At 36.9% G+C, this 24,949-nt stretch overlaps 1 protein-coding gene across 4 annotated transcripts in view; it reads left to right on the forward strand.

The window, feature by feature from the left end:
* The window catches only part of COP1 (COP1 E3 ubiquitin ligase), a 249,419-nt gene continuing 224,470 nt past the window's right edge, over positions 1–24,949 (forward strand). For 2 of the 4 annotated variants that reach the window (XM_053605283.1, XM_053605284.1), the window contains exons 1-2: positions 5–722; positions 22,694–22,753. In XM_053605283.1, the coding sequence (XP_053461258.1) occupies positions 304–722; positions 22,694–22,753 (479 nt within the window). In that variant the 5' untranslated portion in view covers positions 5–303. Of the gene's footprint in view, positions 723–22,693; positions 22,754–24,949 lie in introns of all 4 variants that reach the window. The other 2 variants (XM_053605282.1, XM_053605286.1) reach the window with 2 other exon arrangements.

Below are 24,949 nucleotides of genomic sequence, written 5' to 3' on the forward strand. Positions count from 1 at the left end.
GCGCGCGAGCGCGCACGGCCAGCCTCAGCGCGCCGGGGTTGGCTGCGGCGGGGACCGTGGCGGCGGCGGCGGCCTCAACAGCGGTAGTGGCTTCTACTTGGCTTTTTTAGTTTCCTCCGCCCCCTCCCGTCGGACGCTGTTGTGCGGTTGCCTTGAAAAAACCAACTTTATTGTTCCTCAGCCCCACCTCCCGGCGCGGCGGCGTCCTCAGGATGCACTGAGGTGGAAAGGAGGGGAGGCGGCGGAGGGTCGCGGTCGCGGTCCCTCTCCTCCGAGCGCCCGGCCGGAGGGGAGGGAGTCACGATGTCTGGTAGCCGCCAGGCCGGGTCCGGCTCCTCTGGGACGAGCCCTGGCTCTTCGGCGGCCTCCTCGGTGACTTCCGCCTCCTCGTCCTTATCCTCTTCGCCGTCGCCCCCTTCCGTGGCGGCCTCGACGCCGGTGCTGGTGTCCAGCGGGGCTGCCCAGGCCGCGGCCTCGGGCAGCGTCGGGGGCCCGGCGCGGCCTGTGTTGGTGGCGGCTGCCGTGTCGGGCAGCGGCGGCGGGAGCGGCGGCGGGGCGGTGTCCGCGGGCCTGTCCCGGCTCAGCTGCGCGGCCAGGCCCAGCGCCAGCGTAGGAGGGAGCAGCTCCAGTCTAGGCAGCGGCAGCAGGAAGCGACCTCTGCTCGCCCCCCTCTGCAACGGGCTTATCAACTCCTATGAGGACAAAAGCAACGACTTCGTATGGTGGGTGTGAAGAACTGTCCCCTCTTCGCTAAATTATGAGTTTCTACTGCTTAGACTGGCGAGGTCCAGTGTGGGGGTGGTGTGGGGGAGAGCCTGGGGTACTGGTAACTGTGGTGGTGGCTGCAGAGAGATTTGAGCGTTTGCAAAACATTCAAGCTCTGGGTGGGGGGGGGAATGTTGGGGTCTCGAGGCCGGGTGGGGATAATTAAGAGATTAAGTGCTGATAAGGAAGTGAGGGGAGTTAAGGGAATAATAAGTGAGGGAGGAGGTGGAAGGTCAAATAAATGGTTTTGGTATAAGGAGAAAGTTGGGCAAGGAGATTGTGTCTTGAATTTTTTGGCTGTCTGATGAGTTAGGCATCCAGTCTGTCCGGAGTAGTTGTTGAAGGGAATTAAATTTGTAAAGCGAGAGGATTAAGCTTCTTGAGATTTCAGAGTGATGGAGTTTTTGGTCAGAATTTGCTTATTTGAAGTATGGTAGTTGATGAAACAGGGGTATGATGTTTTAAGAATTAGTAGTATCTAATGTAACTAGCCATCATGGTGTGTATAAGTTTCTCTCTCCCATTTCAGAGGGTAGGTCATTTATTAATCTGCTGTTGAGGCTATTGAAGTCAAAGTGTATTCACAAAAAAATTTCATTTCTCAACCAAGTATCTTGAAAGAGGGAACCACGTTTATTAAATATCACCCATGTGTCAAGTACAACTGTACTATACTGTGTAATACTGCACTCGAACTTACGACTTGAGACATGCTAGGTATAGACATTTTGTCCTTGTAGTTGGCACCTTGAATGATGTAGAATAGTATTTGGTTTTGGTATTTCAAATAGAAAGGTTAGTCTTACTAAGTGAAAGGTGGTATTGATTGCTTTGCTATGAATGTTCTGGGATTTTCATTGGCGTTTAGATATTGTTGGTAAGATTATGAGAGTAATTGTTTTTAGCTGATTATGAACTGGTAGTGTTTTGTGTTTTTTTTTCTCTGGAGGAAATTTTTGATAGACAGTATCAGCGATGTAGGAAGTTGGCTTGCATAGTCATTATGAGGGAAGTTGATTGACTTCAGTGTTGAAGACAGTCTGAGTTGGTGTTATTAAATATGATACGGTTGTAAGTTGGAACTGTTAGGAAAATTATTGCTTGGAAATTGCTAGTTCTTGCAGAAACATAATGATGTCTTTGTTCATATTTCTGCTTTTGTCTTTAATTCTGAATTCAGAATTTATCTTTCATTACAATGTGGGCTTTTATTACGATTGTTATTTATAAATAATTGGAGCAGTTTATATTGGGTCTGATAGGGGTTTGTACTTCTGCACAGTTGAGAGTGCCACAAGATAATGTACAAGCTAATAGAACAAAGTGGGGTTTGCAGAATTTACTTGTCTTTTCTAGTACATTGGAAGAAAACAAACATGCCAGCATCCATCTGGTTACATTAAAACAGTGTAAAAGATGTGAGAAATAAGGGAATCAATCATTCAGTCATTCAACAGATATTTGACATTCACTCTCTGCCAGGCCCAGGCACCATATGAATTTCAGTGTAAACTGTTATTGGGAATTAGAGACACTGATTTTATGTTTAGGAATAAGATTATTAAAATTTTCATTAGTTTATCACCTAATTTTTAAAAATTTGAGGCCATGCATGGTGATTTACATCTGTTGTCCCAGTAACTTGGGAGGCTGAAACAGAAGAATGGCTTGAGTCCAGGAATTTGAGGTTGCAGTGAGCAGTGATTGTGCCACTGCACTCCATTCTGGGTAACAGTAAGACCTGCCTCTAAAAATTAAAAAAGAAAAAAAAAAATCAGCATAGTTTGAGTCCATAGTTTGTGGTTTAGATTTTCGTGTGTTCTAGTATGGAAGTTTCTAATGAAAATCTTTAGTTGAGAATTCTGGGCAGCACCTGTGGCTTGGTGGGTTGGGTACCAGCCCCATATACTGAGGGTGACGGGTTCTAACCCGGCCCCGGCCAAACTGTAAAAAAAAAAATAGCCAGGCGTTCTGGTAGGTGCCTGTAGTCCCAGCTACTTGGGAGGCTGAGGCAAGAGAATCGCCTAAGCGCAGGAGTTGGAGGTTGCTGTGAGCTGTGACGGCACAGCACTCTACTGAGGGCGACAAAGTGAGACTCTGTCTCTAAAAAACAACAACAAAAAAGCTATTTTACTTTCTGTATAGTAATCTCATTAGTTCATCGTTTCTTTTTTCTAGTGAGGTTGAATATTCAGGAGAATTAATTAATGAGAGTTTGTTGCGAAGGCTGAAGCCTGGTTTGATTTTGGCCAATTGGGATAGAGGAGGAAGTGGATTAGGCAAGGCCCTGAGAATCCTTTTCATTTCTGGTTGGTTCTGAGTGGTTGCTTTTATTTTCTATGCCTCAAGGTCAAATTACTCTCTGCTTTTATATCTAAACGAGGCCTAAGTTATAATAATGACGATAATTACTTACTCATCCCTAGGACATTTTGAAGATATACTACATATTTTATATTATTTTAGTATAATTAATACAGTTATAGTCCCATTGAATCACAGAGAAGTAATTTTGTTTTAGATTGGGCAGCTAAGGACAAAAATGAGAACTCAGATCTCCCACTTCTCAGTTTAGTACTTTTTTTTTGCAGTTAGAAAATTTTAGATCTCTAAGTTTGTATACTTAGCTCAGTGGTTCTTAAATGATGGCATAGATTGGGAGAAGCAGCTTTTTCATAATCACTTGAGATAAATATTTTATTCTTAATCTCTCCCTTTCCCTGCCTGCCCACATTCCAAGAGGACATACCAGAATTCCATGCTGGGGTGGGTGGTATAGTTTGCAATACTTACCTGGTGATGAGGACACAGCCTCCTCCTTTCTTTGGGAACAGTTGATTTACATAGTCACATAACCTAATTTCAGTAACACATAGTGGCCTCTCTTGACTTGTTTAGGTATTGTTGGTAGCATTATGGGAGAGTAATTGTTTTTAGTTGGTTACAGATTGGCAGTGTTTTGTGCTTTTCCTCTGGAGGAAATTTTTGATAGACTTAAAATATAAGTGATGTAGGAAGTTGGCATGTGTAGTTGTTATTGGGGAAGCTGACTTCAGGGTGTTACATTTGAAAGTAAGTTTATATTTCATTGCAGAATTGATAAACATTTTAGGGATTTATAGTTTGTGCTTTAATATTTTATTTTGTACAAAAGTTTGAAGCTATGAAATTGCAAATAATTTTGTTTTATCAACGGAGAAGCTTAGGAGTATGGCAGATTTTAAATACTCTAATGAATGTAGATGTTGTCTCAAGGAGAGAGTAATATTTTCTTTGACGTTGGCTAAATCTTCAACATTAAAAGGCACTCTGTGCCTAAAACCTAATTTGATTTTTTCAGATTTTTCTCATTTAGTCCATTTTACTAAACTATGAATATAGCCAGTATTTGGAAGATGACTTCTTTCATCATGACTCTTCTTTTATTCTTTAACATAACTTCTGTCTCTGTTACTGCCAGTGATCTGAAATGACTTTTTCTACCTCTGCAAGTTCTACTTATTTAAATTGGAGCAGAAATACAGTAGAACTTAAATGCAGATTACCACCTCATTTTCTTAAATTGACCTAATTTTCATAGAGTGCACATACACCACAGGTACTCAATGGAAGTTCCTTATGTTGACCACCTTTGTATGTTGACCAGTTTGTTAAAGTCCCTTGGGTAGTCAACTTACAGAGGTTCTGCAGGGATTTGTTTGTAAGTAGATAGTAAGCCCTTGTGGGAAGGTTAATCATTTGCTTTATAGAAAATAGGATCTACATTTAATAGATCTACCATGAAACTAAGACAGACTGTTTGTTCTTAAGGAGCTCACGATTTAACACAAAGATTAAAGACTTTTAACTACATGATTATAATACATAACCTGGCATCATTGCCTCTTTTACTTCCATGGTAGATATTAGTACCATTTGCTTTTCTTAGGAGTATGGCAGATTTTAAATACTCTAATGAATGTAGATGTTGTCTCAAAGTCCTCAACAAGCACTTTATATAGCCATTACATATTAATCATTTAGCACTGAAGATGAAATCTTTTGACCATTCTTGTTACTATATTTGTTTTTCAAACGATTAAAATGTGAAATAGAAGATATCATAGAACTCATCATAATAAAAATAATAAAATTTGATGAAGCTTTTGGTTACGTGTGTATGTGTTATATACACACACACATATATATAGCAGATATGAACCATATTTCTGGATATCGGTAAAGAAATGTGAAGCTCACTCAATAATGGTATATAATTTTATCTTTGATAATTAGGAAAGTAAGCAGAAAATTTAAGTGGCCTTTTACTAAAGGATGTGATCAGTAATATTTGCCTTTTGTAAGTAAGTCTTTGTGCCTTTCCTGATAATGAGCCAACATTACTTTGATGATTATGTTCCATCTATGAGTTGCCATCACAGTAACTGCAACCTTAAACCTTGTTGTTCACTTTTCATCCTTGTATTTGTATGTTTGTTCTTGATGGTGATTTTTTTCTGTTTTATGTAATTATTTTAATTTACCTCTTTCCTCAGAAACTTCTATGAGCTAGGAGGAAAAGTTTGTTGATAGCAAAATCAGCTAATCTTCTCTTTTCTAGTAAAATTTACAGTTTGAGTGTCATTTATCCAACACTTGGGAACAAAAGTGTTTCAGATGTCATATTTTTTTGAACTTTAGAATACTTGGTTATATTTAGTGTCCTTAATTGGAAAATCTGAAATCCAAAATGTTCTAATGAGCATTTCCTTTGTGTATCATGTTAGCATTTAAAACATTTCAGATTCAGGCCGGGTGTGGTTGCTCATGCCTGTAATCTTACCAACCTGGGAGACTGAGGCGTGTGGATGGCTTAAGGACATGAGTTCAAGACCAGCCTGAGCAAGAGGGAGACCCTGTCTCTAAAAATAGCCAGGCATCATGCCGGGTGCCTGTAGCCCCAGCTACTGGGGAGGCTGAGGCAGGAGAATCACTTGAACCCTAGATTTTGAGATTACTGGGAGCTATGACACCACGGCACTCTACCAAAGGCGAAAAAGTGAGACTGTGTCGCAAGAAAGATAATAATATAAACAAACAAAAAGTTTCATATTTTGGAGCATTTGGGAGTTTGGATTTTCAGATTAGGGATATTCAACCTTTACATAAAATAAAATGCTTTTAAGCTGGGTGTAGGTGGCACATGCCTGTAGTCCCAGATGCTAATGAGGCTGAGGCAGGAGGATTGCTTGAGCCAGGGGTTCAAGTCTATCCTGGATAACATAGCAAGACTTTGAATCTTAAAAAAATTAACAAAAATGCTTTTACAATTCTTGACCTGGTATACCTGTTGGTGTTGCCCCTCCTCGTCCTTGCACTCCACTATGCTTGTTTTTGCCTTCTTTGTTTATATATGTATGTGCTATGTTCTATTTATATAAGTCCCTACCTTCTCAAATAATATTTTCAGTAAGAGTAACATTTTTTCTTCATATCCTCAAATACAAGTTCTTTCATTTTTCACAGTTAAATTTCACGGATCTTGTCTTTCTATATGGTGTGAAGGGTGGATTGCAAAAGGTGGTCTGATTTCTGGTTGTCCCTATTTCTGGTGTAACTTTGGGGGTTTGTCTTTCTTCCTAGTCTATGTGGCTTGGGGAGGGGTCCTCTCCTTTGCTAAATTCAGAGTTAGAGTACATGATCCTGGTGTATTGGAATCCTCTGCCCTCAGTATTAGTTCAGGGTGGGCATTTGGCTGTAATAGAAATAATGAGAGAAAGTGGGCTTTATAAATTATAGGTGACTATTTTGGGAGCTCATTAAGGTATCTGAGACTTATAGTTAATAAATTCCAAATCCGCTTTACTGTGAAAATTTAATGTGTTGTACTAAAAATTGCTTTGGCATAGGCACTTACAATAAGTGCTCAAATATGAGTTGCTGACATTTGCCAGGCACTATTTTAGGGGTTTTTACATTACGAGTTTAATCTTCACAGCAACTGTTTGGTAATAGGTAGGTATTCTTATAGTTCCCATTTTGTAGATAAGAAAATGAGGTCCAGAGAGGTTACGTAACTTGTCTCATTTCACACATTTAATAATGGTGATGACAATATTTATCTTTAGACATTTTGGCTTAGAGCTCAAGTTCTTAACCACTGTATTACCTTCCCTTTAACTAGAGGCTGATTTTGTTTAAAATCAGTTTTATTAAGATATAATTTGTGTGCCAAGTACGGTGGCACACACCTGTAATCTAGGAGTGCTGAGGTGGGTGGATCCTCTGAGCTCAGGAGTTCCAGACCATCTCTACTAAAAATAGAAAACTAGCTGGGCTTGTGATGGGCACCTGTGGTCCCAGCTCCTGAGCTCAGGTGATCCACCCACCTCAGCCTCCCAGTGTGCTAGGATTATAGGTGTAAGCCATTGTACCTGGCCCAGCAAAACTGTTTCTAAAGTGACTATGTATGATTTTGCAGTTCTACTAATAATGTATGAAAGTTCCAATTGTTGTACTTCCTTGACAACATTTGGTGTTTTCAGTTTTAAATTTTAGTCATTTGGTATCTCATTGCCTTACAGTAGTATTGAACATACTTTCCTGTGCTTATTTTTCATGTACATATCTTTTGTGAAGTGTTTGTCCTAATATATTGTCCATTTTTTTCTCTTTAGTTGAGTGTCCTATTGCATTATAAGAGTTCTTTATATATTCTGGATATATATAAAGACCTGTGTATTGTGATATTTTCTCCCAAGTTGTTTACCTTTTTAGGTTCTTAATATTTTTATAAAGTATACAAATTCTACATTTTAAAGTCCAATTAATTGTTTTTCATTGTTTGTGAGTTTTGTGTCCTTGTTAAAAAATTACTAAGGCGAAGTCACAAAGAGATTTTGTTTTATTTTCTTACAGCTGATTTATAGTTTTTTATGGTTATCCTGCATTTCAGGTTAGTTTTTCTATAGGGTGCTAAAGGTTGAAGACTTTCTCCAACCCTCATGGATATCTGATTACCACATTACCATTTGTTGAAAAGCCCATTTTTGTTCGCTGAATTTTCTGGGCACCTTCTCAGAAATTTACCAAACATGTATGAATTTATTTTTGGAATTTTTATTCTGTTCCATTGATGTATATGTTAATATGTACACCAGTGTGACACTCTTGATCACTGTACCATTATAGCCAGTCTTAAAAACAGGAGTAAATTTTGTTTCTTTGTTTTAAAGTCATTTTGGTCAGTTAGGTTCCTTGTATTTACAAATAAATTTTAGATTTAGCTTACTAATTTCTACAAAAAGATATATGGGATTTTAATTTGGATTACTTTAAATCTATGGTTTGTAAATACTTGACATTTTAACAGTATTGAGTCTTTTGAACCATAAACATACCATATTTCTCCAATTACAGTATTTAGGTCTGATTTAATTTCTCTTAGTAGTGTTTTGTAGTTTTTAGTGTTGAGTTTTGCACTATATTTTGTTAAATCTACTCTGAGTATTATGTTTTGATGTTGTTATAAATGTTCTTTTAATTTTAATTTCTAATTGTTAGTATATGAACAATTTTTGTATATTGATGTTGTGTTTTGTGAATTTTATATTTTTGCATATCATAAGAACTTCAAAATACGTATTTTATTTTTAATTTAAAATTTTTTTGATTTAATCAAAATTTAATTTTGATTTTTTTTTTAAGAGATGGGATCTTGCTTTGTTGCCCAGACTGGACATGACCTCAAAGTGTCCTTCATCAGCCTCTCCAGTAGCCAGAACTGTAGGCATGTGTCACATGCCTAGCTTTGTGAAACTTTGAATTCATTTGTTGGTTTTTACAGTTCTTGGTAGAATTTATGGAATTTCCTAAGAACACTATCATGTTATCTATAAATAAATAGCTTTAGTTCTTTCTTTTCAATTTTTATCCCCTATTTTAAAAAATAAATTTAATGGATTTATTTGATTTGTTACTTTTTTTTTTTTTTTTTTGTAGAGACGGAGTTTCACTTTATCGCCCACAGTAGAATGCCATGGTGTCACACAGCTCACAGCAACCTCCAGCTCCTGGGCTTAGGCCATTCTCCTGCCTCAGCAAAGGATTTTCTTTTGCACTTTTGTTCATGAATGATGTTGGTCTATGGTAGCGGTTCTCAACCTGTGGGTTGTGATCCCTTTGTAACAATGAAAATACATCCTGCATGTCAGATATTTACATTACAATTTATAACAGTAGCAAAATTACAATTATGAAGTAGCAACGAAAATAATTTTATGGTTGAGGGTCACCATGACATGAGAACTGTATTAAAGGGTCGTGGCATTAGGAGCCCTTAGGAAGGTTGAGAACCTTTGGTCTATGGTTTTGTAATTTTTTTTCTTGGTTTTCACTAATACATCAGAGTGTATTTTTCACATTGGTTTTCACTAATACATCAGAGTGTATTTTTTCATTGGTTTTCACTAATACATCAGAGTGTATTAGTTCCTTAAAATAGGTGGCTAAACAACAAATTTATTTTAGTCTAGTTTTAGAGGTTAGAAGTACAAGACAAGGTATAGGTGGATTTTGGCTTGCAGTGTGTTATCACATAGTCACCCTTCAGTGTATGTGTTGTTGATATCCTAATCTTTCTTATAAAGATACCCGTCATAATGGATTAGGGCCCACCATATGACTTTATTTTGCCTTGATTACCTATTTAAAGGTCTAATCTTCGAATGCAGTTACATTATAAGGTAGTAGGAATTAGGACTTCAGCATAGTGACTTTCTTTTGGGAGGGGTGGAAATACATTTTAGCCTATAAGTAATGTTAAGGCAATGCTGGCTTCTAAAAGCAAGTGAAAGAGTTTATATTAATTAGCATGATATTTGCTTTGTAGGAGTTGGGGAAGATTTCTTCCTTCTCAATGTTTTGGAATAGATTCTGCAATATAGGTACCAGCTCTTTGAGTGTTTGATAGAATTCCACTGTGAAACTTTTTGGTCGGGCACTTTTTTTATTGGAATTTTTAAAAATTGTTTTGATTTCGGAGCTTGAAATTGGTCTGTTCAAGAGTTCTGTTGAGTCTAGGGAGATTGTGTGATTCCAAGAATTTGTCCATTTCCTCTACCTTTTCAAATTTATGGGTGTAGAGATTTTTGTAGTATTTATTCAGCGAAGATCTTTTGTATCTCTGTGTTATGGGTTGTTTGTTATTCACCCTTTTTCATATCTGATTTGGCTTATTAGAGATCTTGCTTTTCTGTTTCTAATCTGGCCAAGGGTGTATCAATACATTTATTTCAAAGAATCAAGTTTTGTTTGGTTAATCTTCTGTTCTTGATTTCATTTAGTTCTGATCTGATTTTGGTTATTTCTTTTCTTCTGCTGGATCTGAAATGGGATTGCTCTTCTAGCTCCTTGAGATGAGTCATCAGATCATTGACTTGCGCTCTTTCTGATTTCTGGATTATAGGCATTTAATGTGATGAATTTCCCTCTTAGTACTGCGTACTGCCTTTGCAGTATCCCAAAGGTTTTGATAGCTTGTGGCTTCATTGTCATTCTGTTCAAAAAATCTAATGATTTCTTTATCTCCTTTTGACCCAGCTATTGTTCAGCAGTAGGCTGTTTAAGAGTATAAGACTTGGTACAAAGATGGGTTAGCATTGAGTTTTACTTTTATTCCACTGTGGTCTGTAAAGATGCAAGATATAATGTTTTGTTTTTTTTTAATTTGGTGAGACTTGATTTGTGTGCTAGCATGTGAACTGTCTTTGAGAGTGATCATGAAGAACGTACATTCAGTGGTATTGGGGTAAAATGTTCTATAGATGTCTGTTAAGCCCAGTTCTGGAGTTATGTATAAGTCCATCATTTCTTTATTTAGTTTCTCCTTGGAGGACCTGTCCAGTTCTGTCAGTGGATGTTGAAGTCTCAAGGTATTAGGGTGTTTTTGGTTATCATATTGTTCAGATTGAGAAGGGTTTGTTTTATAAATCTGGTAGTGTTTATGTCAGGTGCATATATGTTTAGAATTGATATGTCCTCTTATATAGTTCCTTTGACATATATATATAGTGTCCATCTTTACCTTTCTTTACTTTTGTTGTTTTAAAGCCAATTGTATCTGCAAAGAGGCCAGCAACACCCTTTTCTTTTGGTTTCACTTTGCCTGAAATGTTGTTTTCCAACCCTTCACCCTGAGCTTGATGTATCATTGGAGGGTAGATGTATTTTCTGAAAACAACAAATACTTGGTTTTTATCCAGTCAGCCAGTCCATGCCTCTACAGTGGGGTATTCAAGCCTTTTGCATTTATTAAGAGAATTAATAAGTAGGATACAGTTCTGTTTGTCTTGTACTATGTGGAGGACTGTTACCTTCTTTTATCACTTGGGCAACTGTGAAAGCTGTTTTGTTCCTTTAGTTTTCTGGTGTCTTTACTTTGCTGATTGTCCATTGTGTGTGGTCTGTGTATATTACAGGCCCAAGAACTTTCTGCAGGGTGGTCTTTGCTCAGTGTTTGTTTTTCACTAAAATACTCGATTTCTCCATCAAAGATGAAACTTAGTTTTGCAGAGTACAGAACCCTAGGTTTGTAGTTTTTTTTTTTTTTTTTTTTTTTGAGAAGATTGAAGATGGGCATCTACTCTTTTCTGCCTTGCACAGGTTCAGCTGACAGCTAAAATTCTGATGGGTTTACCCTTTTAGATGAATTGCTGATTATACCTGATTGTACATTTTTTTTCTTTTATTTTGACTACAGTCAGGTTAATTACAGTGTACCTAAGAGATACTATGTAAGTAGTGAATGTCTTAAGTGTTTAGCAATATTAGAGAACTTTTCAACTATACTATCCTGGGCTAGGGTTTCCATGCTATTGGGACTCTCTTCTTCCCTTTCAGGGATTTCTATAATTTGTATGTTAGTATACTTCATGTAGTTTCTTAAATCTGTAAGAGATTGCTCTGCTTTTACTTTCTTCTTTTCTGCCTCTTTAAATGACTGGGTTAGCTTGAGAGCCTTGTCTTTGAGCTTTGAGATTCGTTCTTCTTCATGGTTTAATTTGTTATTGAAACGTCTAGTATGATTTTCTTCTGTTGAATTTCCACTTTTCCTTCGGTTCTCTTCATTGTTTTGCCATCTATAATCTGAATTCTCTTTTTTTTATTTCCACAATTTCTTTGTAGTAAAGATGTTCTGAGGTAGTTACATTGTATCTCTTGTGGGAGATGATCTGGTCTGATACTTTTGATTACACTGATTTTTTGTTGTTGTTGTTCTTGGTTTTTCATCATGTATGGTTTTTTCTTGTTTGACTCTGGGTTTGTTCTTATGGAAGTTTTTAAAAAATATCCTAGGATACTAGAGAGAGCTCCAAAAACACTACTGTTTTTAGGGGTGAAGCTCTGAGGATGGAAATTGAATTTCACATCTTTCGGCAGGTTGTCAAGGAGATCAGAACTTGTTTTCCTATTCTGGGAGCAAATGCTGTGAGGGTGAAGCATGTGCCCTAGAAAGTAGTATCCCAGGTCAGAAGTAGATGCTCCATGATCAAGAGCACCACAGCCTAACTCTGGAAACTCTGTGATCCCTATCACTGAGGTGGAGGATATGTTCCTGTGATCCACATTGTGCATAGAGATTGATAAGTGGCCTGTGGTGGGTGGCAGCACCTCCCTAAATCTGTTTGGCTACTGGCACCTGGAAAGTGGAGCTGAAGTTGGTTAAGCAGCCAAACTCTGAAAAGCCACACCATTCTGGACCCTAGATTCTTGGGGTAACAGCCCCACTCCCCTAATATTTGATAAAGAGCTACCTACTCCCCATACTCCATACCTAGACCAGCCTATATTCCAGAAGGGAAGTGCCAAGGCACAAGTTGGCTGCTCTGTAAAGAAATTGCAGGCCAGACTGCACTCCCTCCAGCCCTCTGCCATAGGGCTCACATTTGAGCACCCCCTCCCCTCTCTTTCTCTCCCCTCCCCACGTGTTTTGATTATAGCCAACCTAGTGGGTATGACGTGATATTTCATTTTTATTTGCATTCCACCATTCACTAGTAATCTTGAGCATCTTTTCAAGTGCATAATGATCATTCCCGTATTGCTTTCTAAAGATTGTGTTTTATCTTTAATGACTGATTCAGATAATATTATTTATTTTAATAGCCAAAGGAAAGTCGAGGAAATTGTGGTCCAGAATTTGCTTGAATGCATTTCCTGTATAAGTGTATATATGTTATAGACAGGCTGTCCCAGAAATCATCCCTAAATTTGCCATACACAGGGAAAATGAGAAGTTGTATTTAAATGTACCTTTATTTATAAAACGTTAGGGTGACTTTTGGGACACCTTTTATAGGGTTTGGATTTTTTGATTCAAGAATAGAAGACTAATTTACTTGGTATTTTAAATTCAGCACTGTTTATGAAATAAAAATCATGAAAATAACTTTTTTAAAAAGTTAATTTTAAAAATCCAGGAATACATTTTGCATGCATTTTGGTGATTTTCTTCACTCCTAAATAATGGGATGGGGATGCTGTCTATCGAAATATATTAGCTATGGTACCCATCCTGTCCATACTTTGTTTTATAGTCCCTACTCTGTAGACATCTATTTTTCTTCTATGTGAGCTTGATACTTTCTGCAGTTGATTGGCCTGTGATTGGGTACTCTTCTGAAGTTTGACACCAACATAGCAATTACATCTTGATGGAATTGGCTTACAAGATATTTTGGGCCAATCATGTTTTCTGTCTTAGGAATTTGAAGAGCACTACATTGATGTAGTGTTGGGGCTGGAAGGGCTATAAATATATGCAGGTGTAATAGTAAGGTGATAATTTTGAAAAGCAGAAAAAAAAGCTTAGTCACATCTGTGGTAGAACACTAGAAGATCTATATTCCATATTCCTGCGCTGGAAGTCTCTAGGTCCAGCTTGAATCCAACACTACAGATTTTGTGTTTGAGACCTGGTCCACTTACTCCTTGTGGTTTGCTATGAGAGAATTCTCCTAATTGCTTCACCTGTACCTAACTTACAACGACACAAAGATAATTAAAATTTTCTTCATCTCTAAACCTTTGGTGGTGGTTAGAACTGATTCTGTGTTTGGGGCGAACCCTTGGGAATGTATGAGTAAAATAAAGTCCAGAAATTCCTTATTTCTGGACCTCCAATCAGTGGAGACATTTGTTGGCCATTTTTTGTTCTCTGATCCAGTCCACTTTTATGAGTTCTAGACATTGGCTTGCCTCCTTATCTTTTCATGACTATTACTTTATTGTATTAATCACCTTATCTTTTCTTTCCTGGTCTCATCCTTTTTGAAGTTCTGATCCTGAAGCTAGCATATAGCTATTTTGAATTCTTATTTTTTAAAGATTTTATTAAGTTACAGAATCTAAGACAGTTGCCTTTATTCCTTTTCTTCTTTACCTCTGCTATCTTGATTCATAGAGCCTGTGACATAAGACAGTGGTCCTCCTTATGTCATAAGACACTGGTCCTGATGGAGATGGATTAGGGAGGAATTGCCTTACAAAATATCAAATAAGTTTAATCTCTACTTTTGAAAAAAGGGACATTTTAAGTTTTTTAGGACTTTTTATCACAGCAAATGAACTAGGAAGGAATGAGATGATGGGACAGACACTTGAACTTACCTGCTGCCCATGAAGATTGATTGGTGTTGGGAAATTTAGTGTTATCACTATAGATATAAAGACTTAAGACTTATTATTATTTTTTTCCCTTTTCATTTATTTCTGTTTCTTTTAGTGCTGAATCCATTTAGGGCCAGTTGAGTTGCTAGTGGTGTAAGGCAGTGGTCTTCAGCCTTTTTGGGACCAGAGACCATTTTCATAAAAGATAATTTTTTCATGGGCTGTGATAGTTTTGATAGGAGTCTGCAAGTGATTGATTTATTATGGTCTTTGTGCAGTCAAACCTCTTGTTAATGATAATCTGTATTTGCAGCCCCTCTGCACGCTAACACAATTGCCTCAGCTCCATCCTGATCATAGGCATTAGATTCTTATAAGGAGCACAGACTAGATCCGTCACATGCACAGTTTATAGTAGGGTTTGTGCTCCTATGAGAATTTAATGCTGCTGCTGATGGGACAGGAGGCAGAGCACAGGGAGTGATACGAGTGATGAGGAGTGACTGTATATACAGGTGAAGCTTTGCTTGCTCTGACTGCAGCTCACCTCCTGGCTCACCTCTTGCTTTGTGGTCCAGTTCCTAACAAGATAGAGACTGGTACCAGTCTGTGGCCCATAGGTTGAGGACTATAGCTGTAAGGGGAAGGAGGAAGCTAGAGAAATTTAAAGAATTTTAGAAATTTTCAGTGAAAGAAATATTCTCATGGCTTTTCCACTGGATGTCTTTCTTAAAGGACATATATAAATTTGAGCATACTTAAAATAATTTTTCAAAGGTCTTCTGTTAGCTGATAATTGTGATTTTTGATTTTCATAGTCACAATGATTTTCATAGTCACATAGTCAAAATGATACATTTTGTTTTTAATCTTCTAAGATCAAAACAATGTACATAGGGCACTGGATTTTTAATTTAAGTCCTTAAGATTTATCTTTGGGCAAATAATTTAGTTTTGAGTCTGTTTCTTCATTTATAAAGTAAGATACAGTAATATTCTGCTGTAGAATTGTGAAATTTATATAATGCATGTAAAAAGGCATTGTTATTTACAAAATCAACAAAAAGTTAAAAGATATTTGCCAGAACTTTGCATTTGGGACTAAAATATGAAAGTGGTTCGGGTGGCGCCTATGGCTCAGTGAGTAGGGTGCCGGCCCCATATACCGAGGGTGGTGGGTTCAAACCCAGCCCCGGCTGAACTGCAACCAAAAAATAGCCCGGCATTGTGGCAGGCGCCTGTAATCCCAGCTGCTTGGGAGGCTGAGGCAGGAGAATCGTGGAAGCCCAAGAGCTAGAGGTTGCTGTGAGTCCTGTGACATCATGACACTCTACTGAGGGCGGTAAAGTGAGACTTTGTCTCTACAAAAAAAAAAAAGAAAGTGGTTCTGTGGTCCTGTGTAGGTAAGATGTAACTACTCCTTGTTTTCCTAGATTGTGCCTGGCTTTGATTATCTTGGTAATGTTAATTTTTTTTAATACTTAATCTTTGTAAGTTTTAATTTTTGTTAGCTGCCAGTACTATTATGAGACAGCACATATTATGAAAGCAAAATGGAATTAGTGTTAGTACCAAAATATGGGTGGGTTTAACTATTAATATATACATAATACTTTTTGAAAATTATACTTTGTAAATACTAAATTTGCTTAGTAAGTTTGGATGCTGCTTTCGTTTTTTTTTTTTTTTTTTTTTTTTTTTTTTAATAGGATCTTGCTCTGTTGCTTGGGCTAGAGTGCACTGGCATCATTATAACTCACTGCAGCTTTGAACTCCTGGGGTCAAGTGATTCTTCTCCCTCACTCAGCCTTCTGAGTATTTGAAAGATATTTTGTTGAGGAATAAATATCTGAATCAAAAATTACTTCTTTGAATATTTTAAAGAAGTCACACCATTGTCTTTTGGCTAGCATAGTTTTTGTTGAGAAGTCTGCTTTAGTTTTTACTTTTTATTCTTCTATATGTACTATATCTCATTTTCTATGGCTGCCTTCAAGATTTCCTTTGTATTTTTGGTTTTAGCAGTTTAAGTACATTGTATGTGTTAGGGAATTTCTGTGTGTGTATATATATATATATATATCTCACACACGGAATATATATATATACACACATATATACTTTTATATATATAACAAAATTATAAATAAAATTTATATATAAATTTTTTTAATCCTGCTTGGGTTTTCTGAGGTTCTTGGATCTGTGATTTGATGTTTTTTGTTGTTTTAAAAAGATTCTAATTACTATTTCTTTATGTATTTCTTCTGACTTACTTTCTCTTTCTTTCTTTTTTGTTTTTTTTTTTTTTTTTTGAGACAATCTCACTTTGTCATCCTCGGTAGAGTGCTGTGGCGTCATGGCACACAGCAACCCCAAACTCTTGGGCTTAAGCAGTTCTCTTGCTTCATCCTTCCTGGTGGCTGGGACTATAGACACCAGCCACAATGCCTGGATACTTTTTTTGTTGTTGTTGTTTAGCGGACTTGGAATTATTTTCTGTCTTCTTCTACTGCTTGAATCGCTTGTTATCCTTAGAATATTTGATATTGTCCCATAGCTCTTGGATGTTCTGTTTTCGTTTCTCTTGTGTTTTAATCTGGATTATTTCTGTTGAACTACTTGAGATTTACTCCGTAACCTGTATTTTGTATTTTGATGAGCCCATTGAAAGAATTATTTGTCTCTTATATTCTGTTTTGAAATTTTCAGCAATTTAATTTTACTTTCTCTTTTAGTTTCCATGCCTGTTGAAATTCACTTTCTTTTCATGCAGATTTTTCGTCTTTACCACTGTAATCACTAACATACTAATTTTATTACTTTTAAAGTTCTCGTCTCATAGTCTAATAGTTTGCATTATTTCGTGGGTCTCATTGACTGCTTTGGCTCTTGGCAAGAGTTGTTTAATCTTGCATTTATGTGTATTTCATATTAGCAATCGCATGTAGAACAGTGGAGACTAGTGTTTATGCCTAGAAATGATCACACTTCTTTTGTTAGAATGTTACGTGGAGATTGAGTTGATCGAGCTAGGGTTGGGATTAGTTTGAATTTTGTTGTAGCTGTATTTAATTTCCACAGGTATTATCCTGAGCTTAAAGAGTGAGGTATGGGGTGCCAGCTAGCTTTTCTTCCTGTTCATATTATATCTTCAGTTTTTAGCTTCAAGATTACATTTCACTAGGGGTAAATCCATGCTCTTGCCCCTGCCTGTTCTGAGACTATTGATGTTTGTTATTTGGTGCTTAAGGCTGGTTTCTTACCATTGCTGGGCTTTTATTTATTTATTTTGATATATGGTTTGGATTTTTAATTTTGAGTGTTAAGTCCCCCAGAAGATGCTAGCACCAATAGACCCTTCAGTGATTGTTTTGTATTCAACCACAGATTAGAACATTGTCTTCCTTCAGGCTGCTTTTATAAAAATGCCATAGACTTGGAGGCCTAAATAAGAAAAACATTTAATTCTTATAATTCTGGAGTCTGTGATTAGTCACTAGCAGATCCATTGTCTGATGACAGTTGTTTTCTGGCTTGTAGATAGCTGTCTTCAAGTGAATAAACTCTCATTTTACCCTATCACTAATCCCATCATGGAGGCACTATCCTCAGGTTTCAGCGGATTGAATCAAAGTCTCTTCAAGACAATTGTAAATTTCTGTCTTATTTCCTACAACTAATTGTATTTGGGAATGTGGGGAAGAGACAGTCTGGGATATGGCGAATTAGCAACATTTCCAAAGCTGGGGTCAGATGTACATTAGTGGGGTAAATGTAAAACTGGCTGAAGGTCCAAGTACCCAAGGCTTTTAGTTCTATTGTGAATTTTCTTAACAAATGCTGCATTACAAAAGTAAGGGGCAGTGTCTTGTGGAAAATCTGGATATCAGTGACTTAGTCAAAAAGTGATTTAGAAAAGTTAAACACTGAGAAATTGGAATTTGTAAGAAAACCTTAATTTTAATTCTATATAGATTCACAAGAGTAATATTTGGTAAAGTTAAGTCTAAAGAACTTTTTGGAAAAACATAAAATTCTTAACTGATAATGAAGTATTTAATATAGCAGAAGCATTTATTTTTTGGTGGCATATAATGGTGCATCTTATTATTGAAGACATCTTAGATCTTATTATATAGGGAATTGTGTCCCCCCCTTCATTTCTATCTCTATTCTCATGTTTCTAAACTCCTAGATTTCTGTTCTATTGTGATTTATACATGTTTCACTACAGAAATTTTGAGACAGACTATGTTATGGTCCAGTATTTCACTTCCAAGAAACAGTGTTCCAAGAAACACAGTCAACAGTGTTCTTTCTGATTTACCCATGCAAGTTTCAACTTGCTGGGCTTGTTAGTGTTGCTGGGAGGGCTTCATTTGTTTCCATCTGCACAGATTTTAGGTTTCTTGATGTGTATCCCAAAACTTACGTAATGACCATGTGTAAGAAGTCTAGGAGTTATCTAAATTGTGAAGGAAAAACCCTCACAGATGGGATTAGTGCCTTTGTAAATGGGTTTGAGAGAGTCGATTTCCTCTCTTTTGCTCTTTGCCAAGTGAGGGAACAGTGTATGTCCTTTATTTGCTTTTCTACCTTCTACTTTGTGAGAACACAATATTCAAGGTACCATCTTGGAAGCAGAGACTGGACCTTCATAAAACACCAAACCTGGCAGTTCCTTGATATATATATGTGTGTGTATATATATATATATATATATTTTTTTTTTTTTTTTTTTTTTTTTTTTTGAGAGACAGTCTTACTCTGTGCTCTGGGTAGAGTGCTGTGGCATCATAGTTCACAGCAACCTTAAACTCTTGGGCTTGGGCAATTATTTTGTCATAGCTCCCAGGTAGGTGGAACTACAGGCGTGCACCACCACTCCTGGCTAGTTTTTCTATTTTTAGTAGAGATGGGGTCTCACTCTTGCTTAGGCTGGTCTCAAACTCCAGAACTTAAGTAACCTATCTACCTCGGCCTCCCAGAGTGCTAGGATTATAGGTGTAAGTCACCGTGCCTAGCCCTATTCCTTGGTCTTAATCTTGGGCCAGCATCTAGAACAGTAAGAAATAAATTTTTGTTACTTATAAATTATCAAATATTTTGTTAGAGCAGCACAAAAGAACTAAGATATTAAATAATATTACATTGTGGTTGCATATATGATGGCTGTCTGGAAAGTGTCCAACCATGTATGTCTCTATTCTTCATATTATGTGTCTGGATACTTTCTGGATAGCCCTCATATATGTATGTGCATGTATACATATATATGCACACCTCCCATATTTTTGTTTATTAAATGTCATTATGAATGGTGCTGCAGTGAACATGGGAATGCAGATATCTCTTTGATAACTGATTTCATTTTTTTTTTTTTAGATACGTTCCCAGATACGGGATTGTTGGATGTGGTAGTTCTGATTTTAATTTTTTGAGAAACCTCCATACTCTTTTTTCCATAATGGTTGTACAAGTTTACATTTTTTTTTTTTTTGAGACAGAGTCTCAGTATGTCGCCCTCGGTAGAGTGTCCTGGCGTCACAGCTCACAGCTGGGCTTAAGCGATTCTCTTGCCTCAGCCTCCCTAGTGGCTGGGACTACAGGTACCCGCCACAACGCCTGGCTATTTTTTGTTACAGTTGTCATTATTGTTTAGGTGGCTCCAGCGTTGGTGTATGTGGCTGGCGCTGTAACCACTGTGCTACCAGCGCTGAGCCCCAGTTTACATTTTAACCAGTGGTATGCAAGAATTCCCTTTTTCCACATCTGGACCAACGCTTCTTATCTCCCTGTCTTATGGACCATTGATACAATAGCATCATCAGAGGGACTAGAACTAACAAACAGATTGAAGCTCCTAATGGGAAAGTTCATACTTCCTACATTACCATAATACAAGCAGTTCCTATAAAGCAACATACAAGATAGAAGCCAAGTAGAAAAACATTTAAAAAGAATGTGAATTAATAATTAATAGAAGGGGGGGAAACATGGCTTTTTGTGATTTTTCAAAATCCAGGAAACCACCTTGAAAATACTTCAGGTTTAGTTCTAGACCACCACAATAAAGTGAATATTGCAATGAAGTGAGTCCCATGAATTTTTGCATTTCCCAGTACATAAAAAGTTAACATTTGTTTACACTGCACTATACTTCATTAAGTGTCCATAGCACTATACCTATAACAGCAATGTACATACCTTAATTAAAATATACAACAGAACTTTTGTAGTTGACCACCTTCCTACATTAGCTACCTCCCTAAGTTGACTGAATTTTTGTAGGATAGACATGCACAATGTATATGTATCAGTATAATAGGCCTAGTTCCTTATGTTGATTACTTTTGTATGTTGACCAGTTTGTTATAGATTTTTGGGTGGTCAACTTATAAAGGTTTTACTGTACTTCATTGCTAAAAAATTAATAATAATTGTAGTGATCACCTGTACCTTCCGTGAATTATAATCTTTTTACCACCGAGGAGTCTTCCCCTGATGTTGATGGCTACTGACTACTCAGGGTGGTGGTCATTGCAGGCTTGAGTTAACTGTGACAGTTTTTAAAATAAGACATCAGTGAAGTTGGTTGCACAAATTGACGCTTCACTGTGGCATGAGATGGTTTTTTTTTTCCCTTTTTTTTATTAAATCACAGGTGGGTACATTAATTCAGTCATGGGGTACAATGTGCTGGTTTTATATGCAATTTGAAATATTTTTATCAAACTGGTTAACATAGCCTTCATGGCATTTTCTTAGTTATTGTGTTAAGACATTTATGTTCTACATTTAGTAGGTTTCACATGTACCCTTGTAAGATGCACTGTAGGTGAAATGGTTTTTAATAGCACTTCACCCACAGAACTTGAAGAAGATCCTCTCTGTCCCACTACCGCTGTACCAACTAAGTCTGTGTAACATTCTAAATCTTTTGTTGTCCCTTCAACAATGTTTACAGTATCTTCACCAGAAGCAGATTCCATCTCAGGAAACCACTTTCCCTGTTCATCTATGAGACACAGCTCCTCACCTGTTCAAGTTTTTCATGATGCTACAGCAATTCTGTCATATCTTCAGGCTCTACTTCTAATTATATAGTTTTCTTGCTACTTCCACCACATTTGCAGTTACTTCCTTCACTGAAGTCCTGAACCCCTCAAAGTCATCCGTGATGGTTGGAACCAACTTCTTCTAAAATCCTATTAATGTTGATCTTTTGCCTTTCTCCCATGGCAGACGAATGGCATCTGGAATGGCGAATCCTTTCCAGAGGGCTTTTCTATTTACTTTACCCATATCTATCAAAGGAATCACTGTCTTCGGCAGCTACAGCATGACGAAATGTACTGTTTCTTTGATAATAGGACTTGGAAGTCAAAATTGCTCCTTGATCCATCAACTGCAGAATGTACGTTGTGTTAGCGAGCATGAAAACAACATTAATCTCCTTGAATGTCTCCATCACAGCTCTTGGGTGACCAGACCCATTGTCAGTAAGCAGTAGCGTTTTGAAAGGAATTTTTCCTTCTGAGCAGTAGGTCTCAACAGTGAGTTTAAAATATTATAAACAGGTTATAAAATATTACAACAGGTTATAAAATGTTATAAACAGGTGTTCCATCATCCAAGGCTTTGTTGTTCCATTTATAAAAGTACAGGCAAAGGAGATATAAATCTTCAGGGCTCTAGAATTTTCAAAATGGGAATGAGCACTGGTTTTAAATTAGTCGCCTTGGAAGCTTTGAAGCCAGGCACTGACCTCTCCTCTCCTCTCCTCTCTAGCTGTGAAACTCCTAGGTGGTATCTTCTTTCAAGAGTTGGTTGTTTTGCCTGTTGAAACTGGAATTGTGAATTTATCACTCAGGGAATTTAGGATTAGAAAGAATAGAGTGCATTTGGATTAGCAGGTCTATGGGTGTTTTGAATACAGGAAAGATAGAAGAAGTTGGTAGAACTTAATAGCTCTGGTGACTGCATTGCATTATTAGAAATTATTCACAGACGTAAAACATTAGAGCTGTTTAAATTTACTCATTGAATTCATTTTGAAGCTTGATGGCTATTGGGATCATCTTGAAAAAATAGTCATTTTACCAGCAGTCCTCTAAAATTTAATTCAATAGAAATGTCCTCTCTTGTTGATAGAATGTTTGAAGTCTTAGCTCTTAACCATATATTGAAATATAATGTCATTGGTATTAGTACTAGCTTTTTCTAATTTGTAATCACTTCACTTAAAAAAATCAATTATTTTCTGTTTTCTTTTTAGCCCCATCTGCTTTGATATGATTGAGGAAGCATACATGACAAAATGTGGCCACAGTTTTTGGTAAGATGCTTTTATCAGTTAAATAGTCTTTTGGTATTTTTAAATTTCTATGTAAATGTAGCCAATCAGAAATTATGCATTTTAAATTAATTTTGGCTATCTTATATTGTTTTCCTTGATTTATCTTTGTAAGCTTAGGAGTTCAAGGTAGTAAACATATAGTTGGTACATTATTTAGCATAGACCTTACAGATGGATTTTAAAACTTCTGTGTTTGGGCTGGTGCGATAGCTCACACCTGTATTCCCAGCCCCCTGGGGTAGGCTGAGGTGGGTAGACTGCCTGAGCTCACAGGTTTGAGACCATCCTGAGCAAGAAGGAGACCCCGTCTCTAAAAATAGCTGGGTGTTGTGGTGGGAGCCTACAGTCCCAGCTACTTGGACAGGTGAGGCAAGAGCATTGCTTGAGCCCGAGAGTTTGAGGTTGCTGTGAGCTATGATGCCCCGGCACTCTATCCAGAATGACGAAGTGAGACTCTTGTCTCTGAATGAATGAATGAATGAATGAATAAAAATAAAAATTTCTGTTTTCATTAATTGTTAATAGGAACTCTGATTAGTGTTTTAGAAAATTGGGGATGTTGGGCAATCAGGACCAAGCATGAAGCATCAGTTAATCTCTTGTATGGATAGGTGGGCGGTTCCATAAAGCAGGCTTAGAAAGATATGTGAAAAGGATTTAGAGGCCTACATGGAAGCACCTTAAATGCCCATCAACCCATGAGTAGAGTAATAAACTATGGTGTATGTATATATATATGTGTGTGTGTGTGTGTATATGTATGTATATAAATATATGTACATATATATATATATTATGGAATACTATTCAGCTATATAAAAAGATGGTGACTTTACATCTTTTGTATTTACCTGGATGGAGTTGAAAGATTATTCTTAGTAAAGTATTACAAGAATGGAAATGAAGGTATCCAGTGTACTCAATACTAATGTGAATCTCATAGAAATACAACTACATGCCATATGAGAGAATAACACAAGTATATTCAAATGGGAGGAGGGGGAGGAGGGAAAGGAGAGGAGGGAAGGATTGGTAAACTCTCAACTTGATGGACACATTGTGAAAGTGCATAGTACACTCTGGATGAAGGGCTCGACTGCCTTGACTACAACTTAAACTTTACCTTAGAAACACAAACAGTGTAACCTAGTCATTTTGTGCTCTCATTAATTGGACTTAAAAAAATATTTAATGAGGAAAAAATGATTTAGAGACTTAAAAAGTCTGTGTTCTTTTTTTTTTTTTACATTTATTCAGCATTATCTGTAGATTTTATCATATCACATTAATCTGTGTATTTAAAAATTTTTGAATTGTAGTGAAGTACACATAGCATAGAATGTATAATCTTAACCATTTTTATGTGTCTACAATTCTGTAGTATGTTCATTTTATTGTACAGTTGATCTCTAGAACTTACTCATCTTGTACAACTGAAACCTTATAAACATGAAGCAACAATTCCCTATTTCCCTTTCCCAGCAGCCCCTGGCATCCACCATTCTACTTTCTGTTTCTATGAATTTATCCTCTAGGGACCTCATATAAGTAGAGGTATTTGTCTTTTCGTGACTGGCTTATTTCGTTTAGCATAATGTTCTCAGTGTTCATCCATGTTGTAATACGTATCAGAATTTACTTCCTTTGTAAAACTGAATAATGCAGCCATTGTATGTATATACCACATTTTCTTCTCTTGTCCATCAGTGGACAGTAGGATTGCTGCCTCTTGGCTATTATGAATAATGCTGCTATGCAGATAGGTGTACAAATACTTCTTTGGGACCTTGTTTTCAATTCTTTTGGATATATTCTCATGGAACTGGTGGATTATGTGGTAATTTTGTTTTTACTTTTTTGAGAAACTGCTCTGTTACCTGTAGGGATTGCACGATTTTATGTTCTAACTAGCAGTTTATAAGCGCTCTGATTTCTCCACATTCTTGCCAACTCTTACTATTTTCTCTTTTTTTTATAGTGCCCATCCTAATGGGTTTGTAATCTGTGCATTTTTAATTTCTTTTTAAAATTTCTTTTACATTTTTGGTTAACATATCATTTTACATTATTTTAGCCTTAGTATTTCTATTGTGTTCTCATAAGTTTTATATTCTAATTCATATTGAAGTCAGACCCTTTTACTTTTAGGTTGAATATGTAATCTGGCAGGTTGGT

Source organism: Nycticebus coucang, chromosome 10 (genome assembly GCF_027406575.1).
Source record: "Nycticebus coucang isolate mNycCou1 chromosome 10, mNycCou1.pri, whole genome shotgun sequence".
Lineage (NCBI taxonomy): Eukaryota > Metazoa > Chordata > Mammalia > Primates > Lorisidae > Nycticebus > Nycticebus coucang.